The sequence below is a fragment of the Pteropus medius genome, unplaced genomic scaffold, assembly GCF_902729225.1.
Source record: "Pteropus medius unplaced genomic scaffold, Ma_sr-lr_union100, whole genome shotgun sequence".
NCBI lineage: Eukaryota > Metazoa > Chordata > Mammalia > Chiroptera > Pteropodidae > Pteropus > Pteropus medius.
Window position 1 is genome coordinate 6,465,924 of NW_024349799.1, and position 20,966 is coordinate 6,486,889.

Consider the following 20,966-nt stretch of genomic DNA (forward strand, 5'->3'; position numbering starts at 1 on the left):
GGATATTGTCCATCTTTTTCTCACTCAATATAAGAAAGTAAGCATTCCAATATAATAATGATACAATATACGAATGTAGGTTTTCACTGAAAAAAAGTATATCTAACATTATATTTAATAATGAAATATTAAACACTTCCCTCTGATATCAAGAAGACAAGAATGTTCAATATCATCATTTCTATTCAACATTGTATTGGAGGTCTAACAAGTATAATAAGGTGAAAAAGAAAGAAAAGGTATGAAGATTGGAAAGAAATTAAACCATCTTTATTTGCAGATAACATGATTGCAGTGTAAAATTCAAAGACATCTACTAGAATTAATACATGAAATTTAGAAAGGTTTCTGGATACAAGTTTAACAAACAAAAAATTATTGTATTCTATGTACTGTAAAAAAACTGAAAAATGAAATAAAATACACTATATTAGCATCACAACAGCAAATAATTGAAATGAATTTTACAAAATATGTGTAATACTTCTACTTTGAAACCTAACAAATATGAGGAGAAATTAAAGAAGTCTAAATAAATGGATAGCTATAAAAGGCTCACGTATTGGAAGAGTCAATATTTATAAGATGTTAATTCTCCCAAATTCGATCAACAAATTCAATGAAATCACATTCAAATCTCATCTAAACTTAGAGATGAATATATGTTTAATGTATCTGTGTATGTGCATGAGGGCATACACATCAGTGGTTTCAAACATTTTTTGAATCATATTGTGCTCTTAAAAACTGAGCACTCCAAGAGCTTTGGTTTATGTGCTTTTATCTATCAACACTGAAAACGTTTATCTATTAACTCATTAAAAAACAACAACAAGAAACTCTTCATGTATTAATAAAATAAATGACATTTTTATTTAAAAGTTCCAAACTAAAATATAATGAGAAAAGTGATTTTTTTACTTTTGGGGGGACAAACTTTATAATAGACAACATGTAGATTCTCATATCAGCTTATGCATTCAATTTGTTGTGATCTGTGTTTTAGTTGAAGTATGTAAAGACAAATTGGCCTCACTCACAAAATGTATTTGGAAAAAGATGGAGCATATTCAGATTCTGAGTCTTTTTTGATTCTGGGGATATTCTTTGATATGACACTTGACAAGTTAGTTGCAGTCATATCTAAAGCCACATCAATTAACTTTGTACTCTGTTGTATTAAAATCCTTTTTTCTACCTTACCCTTAGAATGAGTCTATCGCCCATACATAGTTTTGCAATATCAAAGAATTGGTCATTTGGAAAATACTGCAGCTTTTCCAAATTTTGATTTATTTTATCATACAATATAAAAACATCACACTAGTTAATATCACCACATATCTCATCAAAATATCTTTAAATATTGGGAACCTATAGATACATGTGAATACAAGGTTTCTGAATTTCTAGGTTTCGATTGAAGACTAGAATTTTCTCACTGGTGATATTTGAAGGGGCAGGCTTACTTTGATTATTTTTGAGAAAATTTCAGCCAAATACCTATGTCCGAATAAACATAATTTGTCAGTTGTTCTTTGAAGTAAAATAATACTCCATGAAAACAGTTGCTAGGTCAATTCGCAACAATCATACAAGTACATTTCCTCAGGACAGCTATCATGCATTAATTCCACGGTGATACAAAGAATGTTTAAAAGAAGTACACAATCATCAAAATTTAATAAAGGTAATTTGTTAAATTTCAATTTTTTTTACATTTTATAATTTAGTAAAATTATTGGTTTTTACCGTACCAAAGACATTCTTAAGAATTATAGCTTTTTAAAAAAAAACTGTGAGTGAGTAGCATTGGCTACAAGCATAGTTTGGTGCCTCTGTTTTTACTATGCTAAGGTGCCATCGGTTTTATCTACCATTGCTTCTTTACCATCTGTACTAAATGTGAACACAGTATTTTTAAAAAGGCAAATAATAGCTTCATATTATTATAAAAATAATTTTCATTCACAGAGATCTTGAAAGTACCTTGGGGACTTCCAGAGGTTCGTGGACCACACCGAGAACCACTTGTTTGTCTATATAGATATATGTGCATGGAGATGTAAAGAGCCTAGAATAGCCAAGATACACATGATAAACGAAAGTAGAGACAGTAAACTGTTAGACATCAAAACTTACTAAACTTACAAAACATATGTCAATGAAACAGAACAGAGAATCCCGGGAAAATATATTTTTTAAAGGCATCAATGAAATTCATTGGGGGAATGGCATATCTTTCTGATAAATAGTGCTAGAGCAACTGGATATCTATCTGTATGGAAGAAACTCAACATTGATCCTTACTTTATATCATACATAATAAAAAATCATTTGAAAAGGATCACAGACCTAAATGCAAAGGCCAAAACTATACAATTACTAGAGAAAAGCATCACTTCAAGACAGGGAGAAAGGGACTTTTTTGTGTGTTAAACATAAAAGGAAAAACAATAGAAAAACTGGACTTCTACTGTCAAAAACACCAATAAGTGAAAATGCAATAAGCTGAAAGGAAATATTTGCAAAATATCTGACAAAGACCTACATCCATAATACTTTAAATGCCTCTGAAAGTCAATAAAGACAATAGATCTGATAAAAAATGGTGAAAGACTTCATAAGTTCATTACAAAAGACATCCGAATGACCAGTAAGTACATCAAGGTGCTCAATATCAGTATTCATCAGAGAAAAGCGAATTAAAACCATAGTTTATAATCACTAGAATGGCTCATAAATTGCTGTTAAGAATGAAAAATAGTATAGTCATTTTGGAATTCTTTCCTGACAGTTCCTAATAAAATTAGATATGTGCCCGCCTTATGAGACAATTGTTCCAGTCCTAGGTATATGCCCCAAAGATATAAATGTATTATGTCAAAAAAAAAAAAAAAAAGACTTGTACAGGAAAGTTTAAAGCAGCTTTATTCATAATAAGCCCCAAACTGAAAACAACAGTATAATGGACACATAAACTGTGTTATATTTGCATTGTACTGCAATGTTAAAAAAAAAAAAAAAGAGAGAGAACTAGTGATAGTGACAAATGGAACACATGGATGAAGCTCAAAAACATTAAGCTGAGTAAAAAAAGCCAGACACAAAAAGAATAAGTAGAGAATGATTTCATTTACATGAACTTTAATATAGATAAAGCTAATGTATAATAATGGTAAAAGTCAGGGTGGTAATCTCTAGGTCGAAGGTAGTACTGATTGGAAGAGGGCATAGAGAACTTTCTGGAATGACGGAGATATTCTAATTTGGATCTGAGTGGTGATTATGTGGGTGTAAAACTTCATCAAGTTGTATGATTAAGATACACGCATTTTTGCTACAGGTAAATTATACTCTGTTTAAAAAAATTCTTCAAAGGTGATCCGAAGTACAAATTTATGAAGTTTTCAAGTTGGAAGGGAATTTGGAAATAACCTACTTCAATTCCCTCATTTTATGGAAGAAAGCCTTGGGTGTTGAAGCAATTTGCCAAGCAGGTAGTTAAAGGCAGAGCTGAGACTAGAATCAGAGATTCAAAGGTTACTGGTCACTATTCTTTCCACTACAGTCAGCTTCCAAAACAAGGCTTTCCCTGGGTATAATTATTTTCACTTTGATTATTTGCTTTAGCTTTTCTCTGACAGTTTTCAACAATATCCAGGGGAATATTGTGAGCTCTGGTTCTGACTAGTTGCCCGGGTGAGGTCTCAGGCTGCTTTTTAATTGCTCACCGGGCTTCCATATTCAATGGAGAGAGGCTCTTTTGTTTGTTTCTAAGTTTATAGATGACACCTATAAGCATAAGCCTCTCAGGCTCTTGGACACAATTTAAAATAGTGTGGCACTAACAGTTTGACACTAATGTCACTAAGACAAATGGAATTCCCGGTTCAGACTTAAACAAATGCTAATACTGCCCCCAATATTGTCCCTCTGCCACCACAGTCTCAGGCAACAGACTACATAAACAGTCCAGCCTTGTATTAAAAATGTAGTAATAAAGGTACAAAAAAGAAAAGTTGGGTCTTTTGCCCAAAAAGTCCCATGTAAATATGTGGTGTATCAACAGTGGGGAGAATTCCATCAATTCCTCCTCAAAATGCTTAGGAAAGACTTAAAGTCATGTCAAGGACTTGGTGCTTGCAAGAGAAAGCAAAGGCAAGGTTTTAGTTGACACAAAGATTTATTCAAAGAAGCAATGTGTCATCAGAAAAACTTTCCCAACAGCTTCTTCTACTTCTGTTTACAGTTTCTTCATCTTCAAGTGGGGCAATCATTTGTTTCTTAATTGTGCTGAGCTAAATTTTTCCACATTGTTAACTTGAATTTCATCTTCTAACATCCTATAAATATTAGAAACAAGAATGAGAGGAATATTTAAATCAGGAGAGAGATGTGGCCGGCACTTTCCTGATGGGCAAATCAGGTCTTTTCCCTATGTTCTTAATGGCTAAAACTTATTTTTAATTCTACATGGACAGTAGGTGTTTATTAGATGAAAGATGAAATAGTCAATAAACTTCCTCATTCCTAACAAAAAAAAGCCAAGCTTAATATGAGTTTGATTATTTACTAAATGTTTCAAGTATAAATAGTGTCAAAATAAAATTACTGACCTCCTTTTTCCCCCTCTGAGGGACTGTTCACAGGTCAAAACTAAGCCTTCTTTTAATTTCACCCTTATCCATAATCCTCTTACTGATCCCACATAGGCTTTGAATACCCAAGGTACAAGAATGCCTGCAGTTTTCGACACCTTATAATCACAAAGACTATCTGGAACTCTATTAAATGAAAACCACACAATTTATTCAAAGAAATATTTTAATATTTCTAAAGAACTTTGTATCCTTTATATCTGAGAATTACTTTGGGCAATAATTTGAATGCATCCCTGCCCAAAAAGGTGAAACAAATTTTGGCATAGGAAATCTTAAATTCTTTTAACAAATGTAGAAGAATGAATAGGTAGTTAAACATGACCTGTTTCAGCAAAAGTTCAAGACCATGATTATAACGTCATGGCTTCTGTCACTCAGCTATAGATTTAGAATCACGGAGTGAGGTGACCTCATCATGATAGACTGAACGATGTTTCTTACAAATCTCTTTGCCTCTTACCACCAGCATCTCTTGTGTCTCTGATGGCTTTAAGATACCGTGATGAAATTTGTACAGCAAAAATAATATTTCTCTTGAGTCAAGAACAGCAACAAATACCAGTTCTGCAACTCTGTCCCTATTTATTGAAATGCTTGCTGTAACACACTAAATACGTTATGTACCAAAGCCTGCTCTAAAGGATAGAAACTTATTTTACTTATCTGTCACAATTTTCCTTCTCCTACTGTTTCCTTCCTTAGAAATGTACATAAATGCCACTCCCACCACTTCTAACACTTTTCTCTAAAAAATGTTTACTTTAGTAGAGTTTGACAAAGATGTCTGCTCTTCATATGAGCCAGGCATAAGTTTGTCTTTAAATCTCAGTTGTTTTGAGTTCTTTCTTGGTAAACATCAATTTCTCTATCAAACTACAAACCAATACAAACGAATTTAGGATAAACCAGATCTTTCTAGGTTCTTTGTGTGGGTGACTCAAAAGCAACTAGAGTTGCTATCACGTTATCCAACAGGCACAGCCTTCAAGTATTGGAACAAGAACATCAGTCACCGATGTGGGAAACAAAGTTAGAAAAACACTGACAGCTCTTATATTTTCTCTTCAGAAGTCCTACACCTTTATCAAAAGAGGGATACGTGTTATAAGGGACAAATGATGGGAAGAAATTCTTAGATACCTAACCAAAAAGAATGTATAGAGGGAAAAAAAAGATAAGTAATCCATGTAGTGCTTTGGATAGAAATACTGTCTATAATTCAGAGACACTGATGTTAATTAGTTGAACACAGGAAAAATGGAGTAGTTCCTTCAAATCCCGTTTTTTCTGGGTTGCTTGTGTGGGTAAATAAAAATCTGATAAAGTCCATTTCCGTTACGGTCTTCTCCTTAGTCAACAAAAGAACACCTCAGGATTACTTAATTAAAAATCTTAAGTAGGATAATGTCTTTTGAATAACCAAAGAGCAGATGAGACATGTTATGGAAATAGCACCTTCTGATAAAGCAGTTATACATCTTCTGAGTCTAAAATACCCTTATTTATATAGAGATGCAAAAAGCTGGTTCATGGGTATCTAAAGGTATAGAATTTACACTGTACCTAAATCACCTAAGTCAATAAATAAAAAACACATATTTTAGGAAATGTGTTCTATGTGAAGGAATGAAGCACAGAAACACTAAATGATCAAGAAATTGTGAAAAAAAATTCTTAGAAAAAGCAGCACAACTCTCTACTGATCTTTTAGTTTCAACAGAACAACACTGCCAGATTAACACACAGATATCAAAACATAACATGCACACCCAAGGTTTAAATAAAATATTTTCACTTTGAAAACTGTTACACTTGTCAAAAGATTTAATCATACCACAACAAATTTTTAAATTCTATGGCTCTGAAAAGTAATTGCATGAAAAATAATTATATCACCACTAGTTTAGAAAGACAGAGCAGGAGTTGTCATTAAAATAGAGGGACAACTATGAAATATGCCACAGGAACAATGAAAAATATGTTATATTTAGTCGTATAAATTGCTTGAAGGTAAGACAAAGCAATGGAGCCCCATCAGAGGAGGTGCCACATTGGTCAGATCTCTAAGCAAAAGCAATCAAAACTCCAAATAAGCATATTCATAGCATGCAGCTGACTCCAATGCCTGGGCCATAATCAGAGAAGCACTTTCTGGTTCAGGAGCAATTACAAACATTTATTAGGCTCTTTTTAATAGAAGAATCCAAAAACAGAATTTTCCCATAAATTTCTTTTCATAAAGAATCCAAACCATTTAGCCTCCATCATGTTACATATCAATAGAAAAGTAAGTCTGTTACATCAGTGGTCCTATCAGATAAAACAGATGAAATTTCCCCAACAAAACATTTTTCACTCAAAAAAATATGTGGAACAAGAGTGGTCCAAACCACTTCAGAAGCAGAGAAATATTCTTAAAAGTCCAATTCTTCCTCTATGGGGTTTCTTTAGCTCAAATTTAGAGAAAGCAGCACACACATTTTGTTGTTCTGGCTGTCTTTCAGAAGGAACTACGGCTTTTTAATAGTCCTAGAAAAATAACAATTTAGTCACCAAGAAGTTCTTTCTCTACTCAAAAGATTGGTACTTTCGGGCAGAGGCTCAGAGCAGGACAGTATCCTAGAAATTCCTATGATCTGTCTCTGATGGAAATGAAAGCAAGTCAAAGGCCGAGATCTAATTCCTTATTCAAACACCAACTTTAAAACTCTTCTGCAACAGAGTTAAACAAAACTATAGTTGTAATAGTTCACTGATATTCCTCTCTGTGGCAAGACAACTTTACAGAGTACTAAAACTGAGACAGTGCTACATGATTAAACATGGAGTATTACTGCAGATTACGGCATTGAATATGGCAATTTTTAATAACATACATGGTAACTGCTTTAGTGACATGCGTTTCACTTGACTGGTAGCTAGTGACTGGACTCTAAAATATTAGTAATATGGCAGTTTAAGAATGTTAAAACAACAACGACAACAAAGCCTACTATTATAATCTTGAATGAAATACTTTAAATTAAAATACATCATTTCCAGGATTCTTAGTTGTAAATGATAATTCCAGATGAGCGGGATCTGTTGGCATTCTCAGAGTGAAACTATCAAGAAGATTTATTGTTTAAGTCACCTTTCTCAATAACTCATTCAATGCAGGGAACCAAGGATAGAGACTTGGCACATTTCTGTGCTTGTTTCCAGGGGACAACCATGCGTTGCCAAGTTAAAGCAGAGGGACAAGTATGAGTCCTCTAAAGTAAGAGTCTACATTAAAAATGAAGGCACAGCCCTGGATGTGGACAGCTCAATCAGACACAAGAGGCAATCCAAAGACAAAAAAAAAAAAAAAAGAAGAAGAAGAAGAAGTAGAAAGCTAAGAAAATGTACAAAGACTATTAACTTTCAAACTTCGAAATCCATCTAGAGACAGAATCAGAAACAGAAGCTTTGGTCTTTTAAAAGTGACCTTCATAGATCAGTTTTATGTTTGTTTCCATTTTCTTTCACAGTTTAAGCCTCAATCAAATCAGCAGTCTCTAGGGATTTTGAAATTGCTATAGATTAAAATCCTCTCTGACTCAACTGTTTGACTAATGCCAAGTATTTAATAATTCTACTTGTAAGAGACTTTTTTTATGAAACCCTGCTCTATGCTATCTTCAGATGCTCCACAGCTGTGTCATAATATATAAAGCATCACTGTCCTTATATTTGTTATCACTGTATTTAGAGATGAGAAAATTATTACAAACAGTTCTATTATTTGGCAGGCCTGGCAGAAAACCGTTTTTACAATACTAATGTAGAAACTATCACCTACAAAGACAGAGATCTACTTTGAGGCACTAATGATACATATTCATGGCTTGGTTCCAAGAATGGGAAGTTAATAACTGTGATAGATAGACTAGAGTTAAGTTAATGAATTTCTAAACTTTATGCTTTCAATAATAAAACCATTTAAGCCATAGCATTTGGACTCTCTACTTCCACAGATCAGGCACTTTGATACTCAACAGGTTGAGAAAATTGAATCCATATATTGTATTTACGTTCTCTGTCAAGGTTGCTTCTCCACATTCGAGAGATCAAAGGCAAAGCAGTCATCAACGCTGTAGCCTTCAATACTGTGTTCATTACACTTAATCAAGTGCCAACTCCACGGCATCATTCACCAACCTTAACAATATTTAAATGCATGGCATCATTCAGCAACAAATGTAGGCACAGTACTGTTTACACACATACACATACACACACACAATCCACAAATAAAACAAAACTAAACAAACAAAAGGTGGCAGAAAAATATATAATTTTTTACATTGTGCAAGAAAAGAAATTAAAAATGCACAAAACTACCCAATAAGCATTTTGGAGGTGTTTTTCTACCTGAGGCAGCATCAATCACGGTAGAAAGTCCCCTTCGATCAGAGACTGGACGGGATGACCCTGGCATGCTGACTGGGTCAGAGCGGACCGGCTGGATCCTGCAATGCAATTTAATTTAATTCACATATGTTACTGGCATCGAAACTGTCGCTCGCTACAACAGACCTTAAATCAGGAATGCTGGAGTAGCTCAATCCATTAAAGAACCATTCATTCTAAAATAAGACAAACAGGGGAGCTGCAGTCCCTAATTCTTGCACAAGTCTAAAGCACAGCAAACATTCTCTACACTCCAACCCCTTATTCTCTTTGTATGTTATTCAATAGATTTTAAGTAATGGATTGAAAAATTGATATTAATTTAAAAGAAATAAAATAAGAAGAATGAGAAAGAAACAAAATATTTTATACTGAAACCTTTGACGTTTGCAAGAAACAAACATGAAGAATTTTGAAAATTCTCTAATTCATGATAGTGCCATAGCTAGCAACACCTTCCATAAAAGGCAGCAATACAAGATATAAAATTTTTAGTAACTCCCTTAAAATCCTCAACGATAGTTTCTTTATATATGACAACAAGCATAGGATAATGAAGCTGTGTTGGGATGTGACTGCCAGGCGTTTAGCTAAGATCACTACTATCTAATTGAGTTACTTCCATAAAATTACCAATTAGCATGTAAAAATCAATTAGAGTCTCAGCAAAACTGCAATTTACTACATACAATTTCAAGCTGCTTACGAATGGTAAATCTACAAATGCCAAGAGTCTATTTCCAGCTGTATTAGATTAATATTACTCACATTAAAATATCTGCAGGACTAAAAGATCTGAGAGTCCCAAGGAACATAGAGGAATAAAACCTTGTTATAACAACATATGCATGCATTTTGGTAATTTGTTTATTCAATAAGTATTTGCTGAATATTAATCATGCGTCAGTATTATTCTAGCAACAAGCAGAAACAAAAGATGAAATACAAGGTCTATGTGCGGATATGTGGTATAGCACATTAATATTCATGACGAATGCAATAGAAAAGTAACATGTGAACATGAATGAAGTAAGTAATAAAAGCTCCGAATGAGGAAATGGAGGAATGAATGAATGGTCCACAGCAGATCGAGAAGATTTTGTGGAACTGTAACAGGAATTGCATCTGTGTACAATAATCTGATATGTTTTATATGCAGAGGAGCAAGAAGTGCACTTTCAGCACTGAACAAGCAAACCCTTGGATTTGTGACTGAACCTGACAAGTGCAGTGTGCCTTGAGGAGCATGATTTGGCTGAAACATAGAGTTCATAGTGGACCCTGGTGGAAGATAAGAGGTTGATAAGCATCGTGGGACAGATTATGGAAGCCTGAAATGTCAAGTATGAATAGTGGAAAAGACTAGTTATTGAAAGCACAGTGTAAATGTATGTGTATTTTTTATATGAAAGAAAGAAATGAGAAGGAGGTGAAGGACAATGCATTTGATCTAGTGCTAGAAGCTGGAAATGTTGATATACAAATACCGATCACTGCTCTAGTGGACAATATGGTTTACTACCCAATATTTGTTCACTCCAGTTTATTTTTCTAAACCAGTCATGGAAATCCCATCATCTCATGGCAGAGATTACTTAGCTCTGGGATGGACAAGCCCAAGGCAATTTGGGCCAATGAGAAAAGAGAAGCAATTTATTTTAATTTATGCAAAAGATGATTTTCTGGTTGTTAAGAGAAACAAGCAGCTAGTCTGTTAGATATGGTCAGTTAGCCAAAGTAAAATCCTTCTTGGTATAAACAGATTAGATGAGTTAGTAAATTTCCTATTATTAATTCAATTTACATTGGAGTTTCTGAATAATTCAATTTTGGGTGAGGTGTACATGGGGCTACAGATGAAACAAGACTGGCCAAAAATTATTAAAGGTGGGTAATAGATACATGGAGGTTTATTCTATTACTCTCTTTAACTTTACACATGTTTTTATGCTTGAAATTTTTCCATTAAAAAAAAAGACGAAAATAAAACAAACTGGTAGGGGTGATGGAAGTGTTCTGGAATTAGATGGTGGGGACATTAAATATGTTAAAAACAACTGAATTATACAGGGAAGTTTATGTGCATTATGTATCAATTAAAATAACATGAACAAGGTCTGAGGATATAATATATAAGCTGTTTGCTATAGTTGTTAACACTGTATTAGATAACTGAAATTTGCTAACAGAGATCTTAAGTGTTCTCACCAAAAAACAAAAAATCACATGTGTGTATGTGTATGTGTGTGGGGGGGTGGGCGGGGAGAGGTTGAGAGAAGTAGCAATGGACTAGCTGAAAAAATTAAATGTAACCAATGTCTCAGAAGCTAATCTTGAGGGCAAAACTAGACTTCATATTACATTATGAAGACTTATTTTACATTATCTATTTCTCAGGTCATTGACCTTTTTACATTAGGGAGCTACAATGAGGTTAAGCCATGCCTGGTTCCCTGATGGATATGAGAGTCAACATCACGCCTGCCTGTTCCCTATTTTAGCTAGCATACAGGGAGGCAGACTATCATAGCAACGAATAATTCGTAGTAATATCTTATGGGGTACAGGATAGGGTCCTGGGTGAGTTCAGCCAAAAAAAAAACTCTAAACAAATTCTTCACAATTTATAGGAGGAAGTCAGGCCAACAACCATATTGCCATTGTGCATAAGCTTAAAGAAATGTTGAAGAAACAGAGTTGAGGAGATGGGACAGAGTGACAGCGACAGGAATGAAGAGAATATAAATATTTGGATTTCTAATCAGATGCTGGGCTGGAAATGGTACTATACAGGACATTTATAAGTGAAATGACATATGACAAATCTAAATTTCCCATCAAAATTGTGTTCTAAATGGGATCGAGGTCTTAGTCAAGGGCTGATATGCTCAAATTTTAAATATAAATTATAACAATTGGATAAAGAATATGTGGTACATATATACAATGGCATATTTATATTACTTGACTATAAAAAAGAATGAAACCTTACCATTTGTGACAACACAATAGACCTGGAAGGTATTATGCTAAGTGAAATAAGTAAAATACCATATGACCTCATTTATATGTAGAATCTACAGAACAAAATAAACGAACAAACAAAACAGTAATAGACTCAAAGATACAGAGAACAAACTGATGGTTGCTGGATGGGATGGTGGTTCAGGGGATGGGTGAAAAAGATGAAAGAATTAAGAAGTACAAATTGGTAGGTATGAAATAGTCTTGGGGATGCAAAGTACAGCATAGGGAATATAGTTAATAATATTGCAATAACTGTGTATAATGCCAGGTGGGTACTAGACTAATCAGATGGATCACTTCGTAAATTATATAAATGTGTAACCACTATGGGGCACACCTGAAACTAATATAAAATAATACTGAATGTCAACTCTAATTGAATAAATAAATTAATTCAGAAAAAGGAAATTAGGGACTTAAAAATATTATATAAATTACAAATGCGATCAAAAGAAATTTAATAAATCTGTGACCCAATACGAAGGTTTCCAAAGTTTATATGTGTCCAATAAACATGACAATATTCTAATCAAACATAAAGAATTTAAAGTCATTTAAACAACAAACAGTGAGAGCTGTTTAGTGTAAGAAAAATGAAAATCCCTGAAGAAAATTCTGGAAGGATTTCAGGCATATAGCATTGTTCGAAGAAGTAATTTAGAGAGCTCTTAGATAAGGATTATGTCTGAAGTAACTAAGAAAGCCAGAGGCGGTCATGAAATCAACGAACAGAGTTGTATATATGGGAGCTAGAGATATTCTTCAAAAAAAAAAAGGGACAGAGTCTTATCATGGCAGTGGGTAACAGTCATCAGAAACAAACAAACGAAAAAAATTAGTGTCTTGTGAGCAAGCCAGTAAAGAGAATAAACACAGACTTATAGGTCACCTATTTTAAAAGCCTTACTATTAACATCTAAGTAACCGAATGTGTTATAAATATAAATGACTATGCACTGAATCACTAAGTTGAGGACTGACTAAACTTGACTTCCTGAAAATTTACAATTGAAATTGGTCTAGCACTCACTGTATTGTCACTATCGTGTGTCAACCTGGGGAAATTTCTAGAAAGGGAAAGAAAATATGCTAGGCAAAAAAAGCAACATGTATGAAAGAAATAAAAGACAAAGCAAACTAAGCAAAAAATTAAAACACTAAAAAAGGTGTTAAAGGAGACATGTTCAATTATAGGAATTATTGTTAAAGAAGAAACACGTTGGCCTAATCCACCTCTGCCACAGCTGCTTTGTTACAAAGATTTATTGTCGATGTTGACAAAGAGGTAGATAAAAATGTATTTCCAACATCTGTTCAGAATATATTTTTCCACATTTTTTTTAAAAAGATGCAAGAAAAAGGTCAGAGGGCTATTTTAGATTCAAATAAAGATACATTATAGAATTTTGTCTAAAGAGAAGACAAGGACAGAAGGAAATTTAAATTTAGGTGGTGAACACACAATGCAATATACACATGATCTATTACTGAATTGTACACTTTAAACCTATATAATTTTATTAACCAATGTCAACCCAATAAGTTTAATAAAAAAAATAAAAAGAAGACAAAGAAAGGGAAATTATATTACATTAGACTGAGTCCTTCATTGCCTGTTGTACCTAAATGTGTCAGTCTTGGTTTAACAAACTAAACTGCTAAGCAAACTGAACTGCAAAAGTCAAAAAGTTCTCAGCTGCATTAAAAAAAAAAACAACAAAACCCGATAATAAAAGAATACTGTGTAGACCTTGTATTATGACTCTTACAAATGAGGAATATCTTTGATGAACAAAAGTATATACAGATGATAAACTATAGGTAAATTTATATCAACACTTTCTCATCCAAAAACTTTTTAAAGCCTAAAGAATTAATATGCAAGATTAGGACAGATGTAGTTTAATTGAAAGATAAAACATCAGAAAAATCAGGAAAGGAGAATATCATAAGACTTTAAGCAGTTAGAAATATGAGTAAGGCATCACAAAATGAGATGGCTTTAAGAAATGTACTGAATATTCAATACAGGGAAATACGATCTGAAACACAAATATTTATTTGTGCAAGGATCCCATATAAGATCTCCAGCGATAATAATGACTTACAACTTACAGTGCATATATTCAGCAACATGATACTCTGCCGAAAATGTAAATATTACCTTAGATGCTCATTACGAATGAACATATTAATCTAGCCAAATGACTCCCTAGTTCTTATTTCTTACCTGAGACTATTGAGATCAAGATCATCTGTATCAAAATCCAAAAGGGGCTGTGGAGTATCACTTGGACCATGAGACTGCAACACAGATGAACTGGATGATATGACTGTGGTTTGGCCTGAGGGATGGATGGTTTTGAACTGGAACTGTGGACCCATCCACAGACGCCTGTGAGGTCCAGTGTGCGTTACAATTTCTACCTGAAACAGATTAGGAACCAGGATTAAATGTGCTATGATCTCTTTTTGAGAGTCTTTCATGATCCCCCCCTCCTGTCTCTGAACACCCACATTCTCCAAGACACCCATCTTAACCAAGTGGGGAGAGGAACGGGGCATCCACAATCAAAAGGCAGTATCACAGCCTAATAGACATTCACCTTATCGCTCCTACAGGTTTTCACAAAAATAAACAAAAGATTCATTTTAAGTGTGTATGTGTGCATGTGGTGTGTATAAATACACACACACAACCCACACACATACAATACAAAAATCACATAAGAATAAAAAGACCAGTTTCCTGCCTCATATAACTAGTGTCAGCTCCCTAGGGACTACGTTTTTCCTTCACTCTAGACAGTACTTACCACTCTGTGGGCATGCACTGAATACTACACCTATAAATCTACAAATTAAAAGTAATTCTTTCACTGAGGATCAAGTTCACGACAAACCTGAAGTTATTCTTGAACCATTCAAGGAAAAGAAACCATCTGAAATAATTTTAAACACCCAAAGCCCAATTTCTTTCCACAATTAAATATTATAATATTTACTATATTGCCCTCAAACTCTCCCAAAATCCACTTTCAAATGAAGAGAGTACTGCATATTTTCTCTCAAACCAGATATGTCTTTAAAATACTATTACTTATTTAAAGTGTTTTCTCAACTACCATGAACATTGACACAGGTATTTTAAGGGCTACCAAACAGTAAGTCCAAAATGCTTTATGAATTTTATGTTCTATGGAGGGCGGAAGGAATGTTGCCAATATTACATTGAACATTTTAAAGACAAAGTAGAGGTAAAAACATACTGGGTAAAACTTCAAAACAAACATATTATATGATTTTACATATGAGCAACGTGAATGAGTGACTAAATATGGGGACCTCTGGTGTAAGTCTATTTCTCAATGTCTTGTAACTGCTACATCCATGTCTGTGTATGTACTTTATGGAACTGACTTCCCACGTGCTTTCTTTTTGCCCTGAGTTCTTTTATATTTAATCACATTTCTCTGATTGCAGTGATTAATTCTGAACAAAGCATAACTGAAAAGGTTCACAGAGTGCAGCTCTGTGTTTGCAAGTCCTAATGGGCAAAAAAAGCATCGTGGTCTTGGAACAATATTCACATTCCCACTAATCACAGAAGGAAAACTACTCAGATTTAGGACAGTGATTTCTGATTCAAGTAGTTGTATTCAGCAATGTAAATTAGGCCACAGATAAAGCATTCTGGGTATTTTAAGCTCAAAACCGTCAGTGTCACAGAGCCGAGAGGTAAACAGATGCCTGTGCAATTTCACTGAGGCGATGGCCAGATGTTCCTATTCACTCTCCTGTTGTGTGCAGTACAAACATATTGTATATACTTTCACACTGACAGCACACATTACCCCTTTTTCTAATTGAAAAGTTGAAGTGAAGGACAGTGGTTTCTTTGCCAATCTTTTTTTTTTTCTTTATTGTGGTATCCTCAAGAAAGGATGTTCCTCCATGTGCCAGGACCTGAAGCACTGACCCTCCTTCGAGGTGCTTCCTGTATTTTAGGTGCGATGAAATGTGTCACCCAGAAACAATTTGGTTCTCCAGTGTCCACACTCCCTTTAGTTTTTCGGGCTACCCTCCCTGAGAAAGCAATGTAACTGCACCCAGCCTCCACTGAGGCACCTGTCTGATGAAAAGCCACTGGATTGGTAATCTGAGACAGGTCATTAACTTCACCAAATGATGTCAGACTTGAAGCAGACATAACAGCATTTGTAATGAAGTCATTTATAATCTCATCATTTTGAAATCTGCCCAAGGACCTTTTATTTTAAAGCCCTTGAGATGAAGACAGCTTCACCTGGCAAGGGGAGAAAGGGTCAGTTGAAGCTGCTCCAGGACTGGTTCAGAAATGACTGGAAGTAGCATTACATAAGCTTAGGAAAAGACACCCAGTCAGGCACAACCAAGACTTGTGCAGATTAGAAAGCTGAACTTTCCTAATCAAAGTATGGGCCCAATCTTTGGAAAATGTTGCCTCCATAAAACAAATCCCAAAGATTATTGAATGGCTTCACTGTTTTAATAAGGTCAATTCTTATTTTAACCCAAAGCATCTACCTAAAATCCAAGGTCCTAAAGGATATAAATGGATTGTTGGAAAGACAGGCATATTTTATGCCCTCTGTATGAAAGCTAATGTACACACGTGTGTGACTACAACATGGGTGTATGTATCCCTACAGCAGTATCTATGAGAAATTCTTCATATGGAAAGACAAATGATCAATTATTAGCAGTTCTAAAAAGAGTTCCCGATTCTTTCCATTTTCTTCTAAGAAAAATAATTTTTAAAATTCAAGAATAGAAACAGGCACTCTAACAGGCCAAACATTTTGGAGTTTTACCTGAGAAAGCCATTCTTCATCTTCCTGTCCACTATGGTCAGAAGCTAAACTGTCATAGGACCCATGCCGAGTAATGGGGCCGGGACTTCCAGGGGGGACCACTACAGGAAAAAGAAAACACATTTAAATAACTTCAATTCATGCGGTGGAAAAAAATGAAGGTGGGCAAAACCATCCTGGATCCTGTGATAATTTAAAAGATAAAATATGACATTTAATGCACAAAGGCGATTCAAATAATTAATAAACAAGAATGAATTTCTTAGCAATAAGAAAGATCTCCAATTAAGAGCACACTTTAAAAAAATATCTACAGGAATTTAGTTGTGACATATATCACTGAAAAAGAAAGAAATAACTTACTACATCTAAACAGCACAAATACATTAAGGAGCAGAGACAAATCCATTAGACATGTACCAATACACTTCCCGGCCTTTAGGATTTAGGACATTTAAATCACCTCCAATTAACAACAATAACAACATTTAATACGATGCAGTTCCTATAATTCAGGAAGGAATTTTTAAAACAAATGTCGAATAAGATTTTTAAGAATCTTTCATATAAATGGAAGGTATAAAAAAAGCATTTTTAATTTAAAAACACTTTTAATTCCTGAAACATTTCATTTATCCAAAAAATTTTTATTTTCTTAGATATTTCAGTTGTTTCTCTGATTCTAATGTGGTAGGAGACAGGCTTAAATTACAAAGAGCCTACTTTCTCATACAAAGAGGAACCTGTGCTTAGTCAAAGCAATAAAATGATTCAACAAATATTTACTGAGTTCCTACTATGAACCAAATGGTATCCGCATAAAAGCTTAGCCTCTTCTTTAAAGTCTCATATTATTTATTTGCTTATTTTTATTATAAAATACTTTATTTTTAAGAACAATTTTAGCATCACAACAAAATTAAGAAGATACAGAGATTTCTCATAAACTCTCTGTCTCTATACATCATTTTAATACTAAAGGAAATAATGCAACAAAGTACTGGGAAGAAAGAGAGAAAAGAAAAAGAAGGGGGAAAAGGAAGAAGAAAAGTAGATGAGCACTGAAGAAATGTGGTAAGAACGAGAAACAAAATAATTTCATAATTTCCACCGCCCAGAGATAAGTGTATATACTTCTACATGTGCATTTTCCTTAGGCTACATTCCTAAAAATGAAGTCAAAGGATACGAACATATTTAAATTTCTTAATGCATATTAAGAGCAGTGACTATGAATACTAATCTCACTGCTCTCGTGCCAGGACGAGGTATTCTGAAGAACTAAATCGTAGCGAAACAGATAGAAATGAAGTAGACAAAGTAGAACCTAGGGCAAGATTTTAAAGGACACATACAAACACCTTATGTTAACTCGCTGGCAGAGAAGAAATGGTACCTATAAGCCAGGCAGTTACTCATCATATGGGGATAAATAGTATTAAAGTGTAAGATTTGCAGTGGTGAAAACTATTACCTCTTAGTTCTTTAGAATCATAGTTCTACAGCTGAGAGGCACAAAACATAAGTGATCGCCAAAGCATAACACCTAACTTCTTGTGATTTTTTTGAATGATATCATGAAGAAAAGAATATCATAATTATCTAATTAACATTTAAGCATCCTCTTGGAAGTAATTTTGGTATATTTTGTAGGACTAATAAGTAAATTTATGCTTGCAAAAGGCTGAGTTGTTCCCAAACCGTATCATCTTTTTAATAAATTTGATATTAAAATCTTAATACGGAACAGAGCAAGAGGATCTCTGAGACTCCTACCCACTAAATATTAGTCAAGAAGGTGACTAAGGACAAATATCTAGAAGTCAGGACAAACTATGGAAAGCAGCTGAGGGCAGAGAGGATTTTAAAGAGGTGAGGGAACAGATCGTGCAGACATCTGAGGGAAAAGTGTTACCACCACAATATCAGGCACAAAGATTTTGGAGTGGGAACAAGGAGGAAGTGTTTCAGCACTATCAGGAGGCCGATGCAGCTGGCTGTGGAGAGGCAGGTTGAGAGTGGAAGATGGGTCAGTAAGGCAAAGGGGGCAGAAAGGGAAGAGCAGCACATAGTTTACGGCTTGCTTGCTTGCTTGTTTGCTTAACTGATTTAAAGCTAGGGTAATGTGATGGAAAGATATTGGAAAGTTTTAAAGAGAACCGAGATATTATACTACTGTGTAACTAACTAGTACCTAATGGGAATTTTTCCAGGAGTTTTATGTTGCCTTCTACATATGCTGAGCCTAAGCTGGTCCCTATTGCAGAATAACCACTATATAAGTTTTAAATGAATGGATGGGGTTTTGGATTCTGGACTAAGTAATGGCACCAGAATGGTTAGAATCCTATTTATCGATCATTCGAATAAGATAAACTTAAAAATCATCTAATGGCAGGGATAGGGTGAAGAGTTGGATTATAGATGAAATAAGATTAGTCATGAGTTATCGAAGCTGGATGATAGGTACATGGAGAGTCATTATACTATTGTTTTCTAATTTTGTATATGTTTGGAATTTTCCATAGTGAAAAGTTAAAAAAAGAGAATATTCCTCCTCCTCCTCTTAACCACCCTCTGCTTTCCAAAGAAAGTGGTAAAAATACCAAATATATAGCTATGTAACATTAAATCTGAATCGAATTCTAAATAGAGATTGTAAGAGGCATTTCCATACCTTATGTTTACATAAAAATAGTTTTCTAGTTAAGAATGCTTTGAAACATTTGCAAGTATCACAATATAAAAATACATGTCTGGTGGGATATTTTTCAACATGTAAAAAATATCCTTCCCTCTCTCTCACATTCTTTACATTTAAAATTTTCCCCAATCTAGGCAGAAAGAAGATTCCATCTTCACTATCTTGGAAAAGCAATGACATACTAGGTCATAATGAAAAAAGGATTCAAAATCTTGATGTGGGATAAGAAAATGAGATTGCATGTATGATAATTAAGAGCAAAACTTCCATGATCTCTGACCAGTCAATTATTAGGAAAGATATTCTTAAATTGGAACAAGAGTATCATAAACAGAAAGGGGGAGGGGAGAGAAGGATCCTCAAGGAAAGGTAGGAATTGACAGAATCCCAGAAATTTTACTGATGAACAGCTGTGAAAAATCATGTCTTTATTCTTGGGCAGAGTTCAAGAAAGTAGCAAGATATCCCACACTGTGCAAGAGTAGAAAGAGGTATACCTATATCTGCACAGCCAAGTCTGTGACAACTTCCCCAAGCTCCCTGCGGATTAGACGATAATCATATGTGTCCAAGCATAGTGTGAACAAGGTCCAAAGAACTTATAGGCTTTGAAATAGAAATAAGGATGAGTGCTGCAGAGACCTATATGAACCAATAACCAATGAACAGGTAGGGAACTGAGACATCTCAATGGTTACAATAAGGACAGAATGTCCCCCAACTATCCCATCTCATATCTTTGCACTATGTAAGCCTTATGAAATTTGGATGCAATTTTGGAGGGGGTAATAATTGATTCGAATTAATTTTTCCATATTTGTTAGAATGGAGGCAGAAAAGAGAACTTAAGAGAGTTTATTTGTAGAAAAAGTTACACATCATGCAAACCTCAGTTTAATGGAACAACATGCATATCTTCTACCTAAAGAAAAACATTGAGAATGTTTTACATTTCTCAGCTGTCCTTATATAATAAACTTGGGACAAGGAAAGAATATGGAATTCTGAAAAAAAAAAATATCTCCACGTTCTATCTTTACATTTATCCCTACTAGTAAAATAATTTAAAACAAGACTATCCATCTAACTAAAAAGGATACACTGTCAATTTGCTTTAGAGAATGCAACTTCAAAGTACTGCCTCAACACACAGGCATTTGATAAGTATAGATCAACAAGCAAGGGCAGGATGAGCAGACCATTATGAGGTAACTGTAAGACAGACTTGTTTATATTGTGTCCTCAGGAAAGCAGATCGGGCTTCTAGTGAGTAAATAAAAGCTA

At 34.3% G+C, this 20,966-nt stretch overlaps 1 protein-coding gene across 1 annotated transcript in view; it reads right to left on the bottom strand.

Moving 5' to 3' along the window:
* BCAS3 (BCAS3 microtubule associated cell migration factor) overlaps window positions 1-20,966 on the bottom strand; it is a 512,946-nt gene that overhangs the window by 239,200 nt on the left and 252,780 nt on the right. The window contains 3 exon segments of the mRNA XM_039885843.1: window positions 9,060-9,157; window positions 14,356-14,552; window positions 16,979-17,079. Coding sequence (XP_039741777.1) covers window positions 9,060-9,157; window positions 14,356-14,552; window positions 16,979-17,079 — 396 coding nt within the window.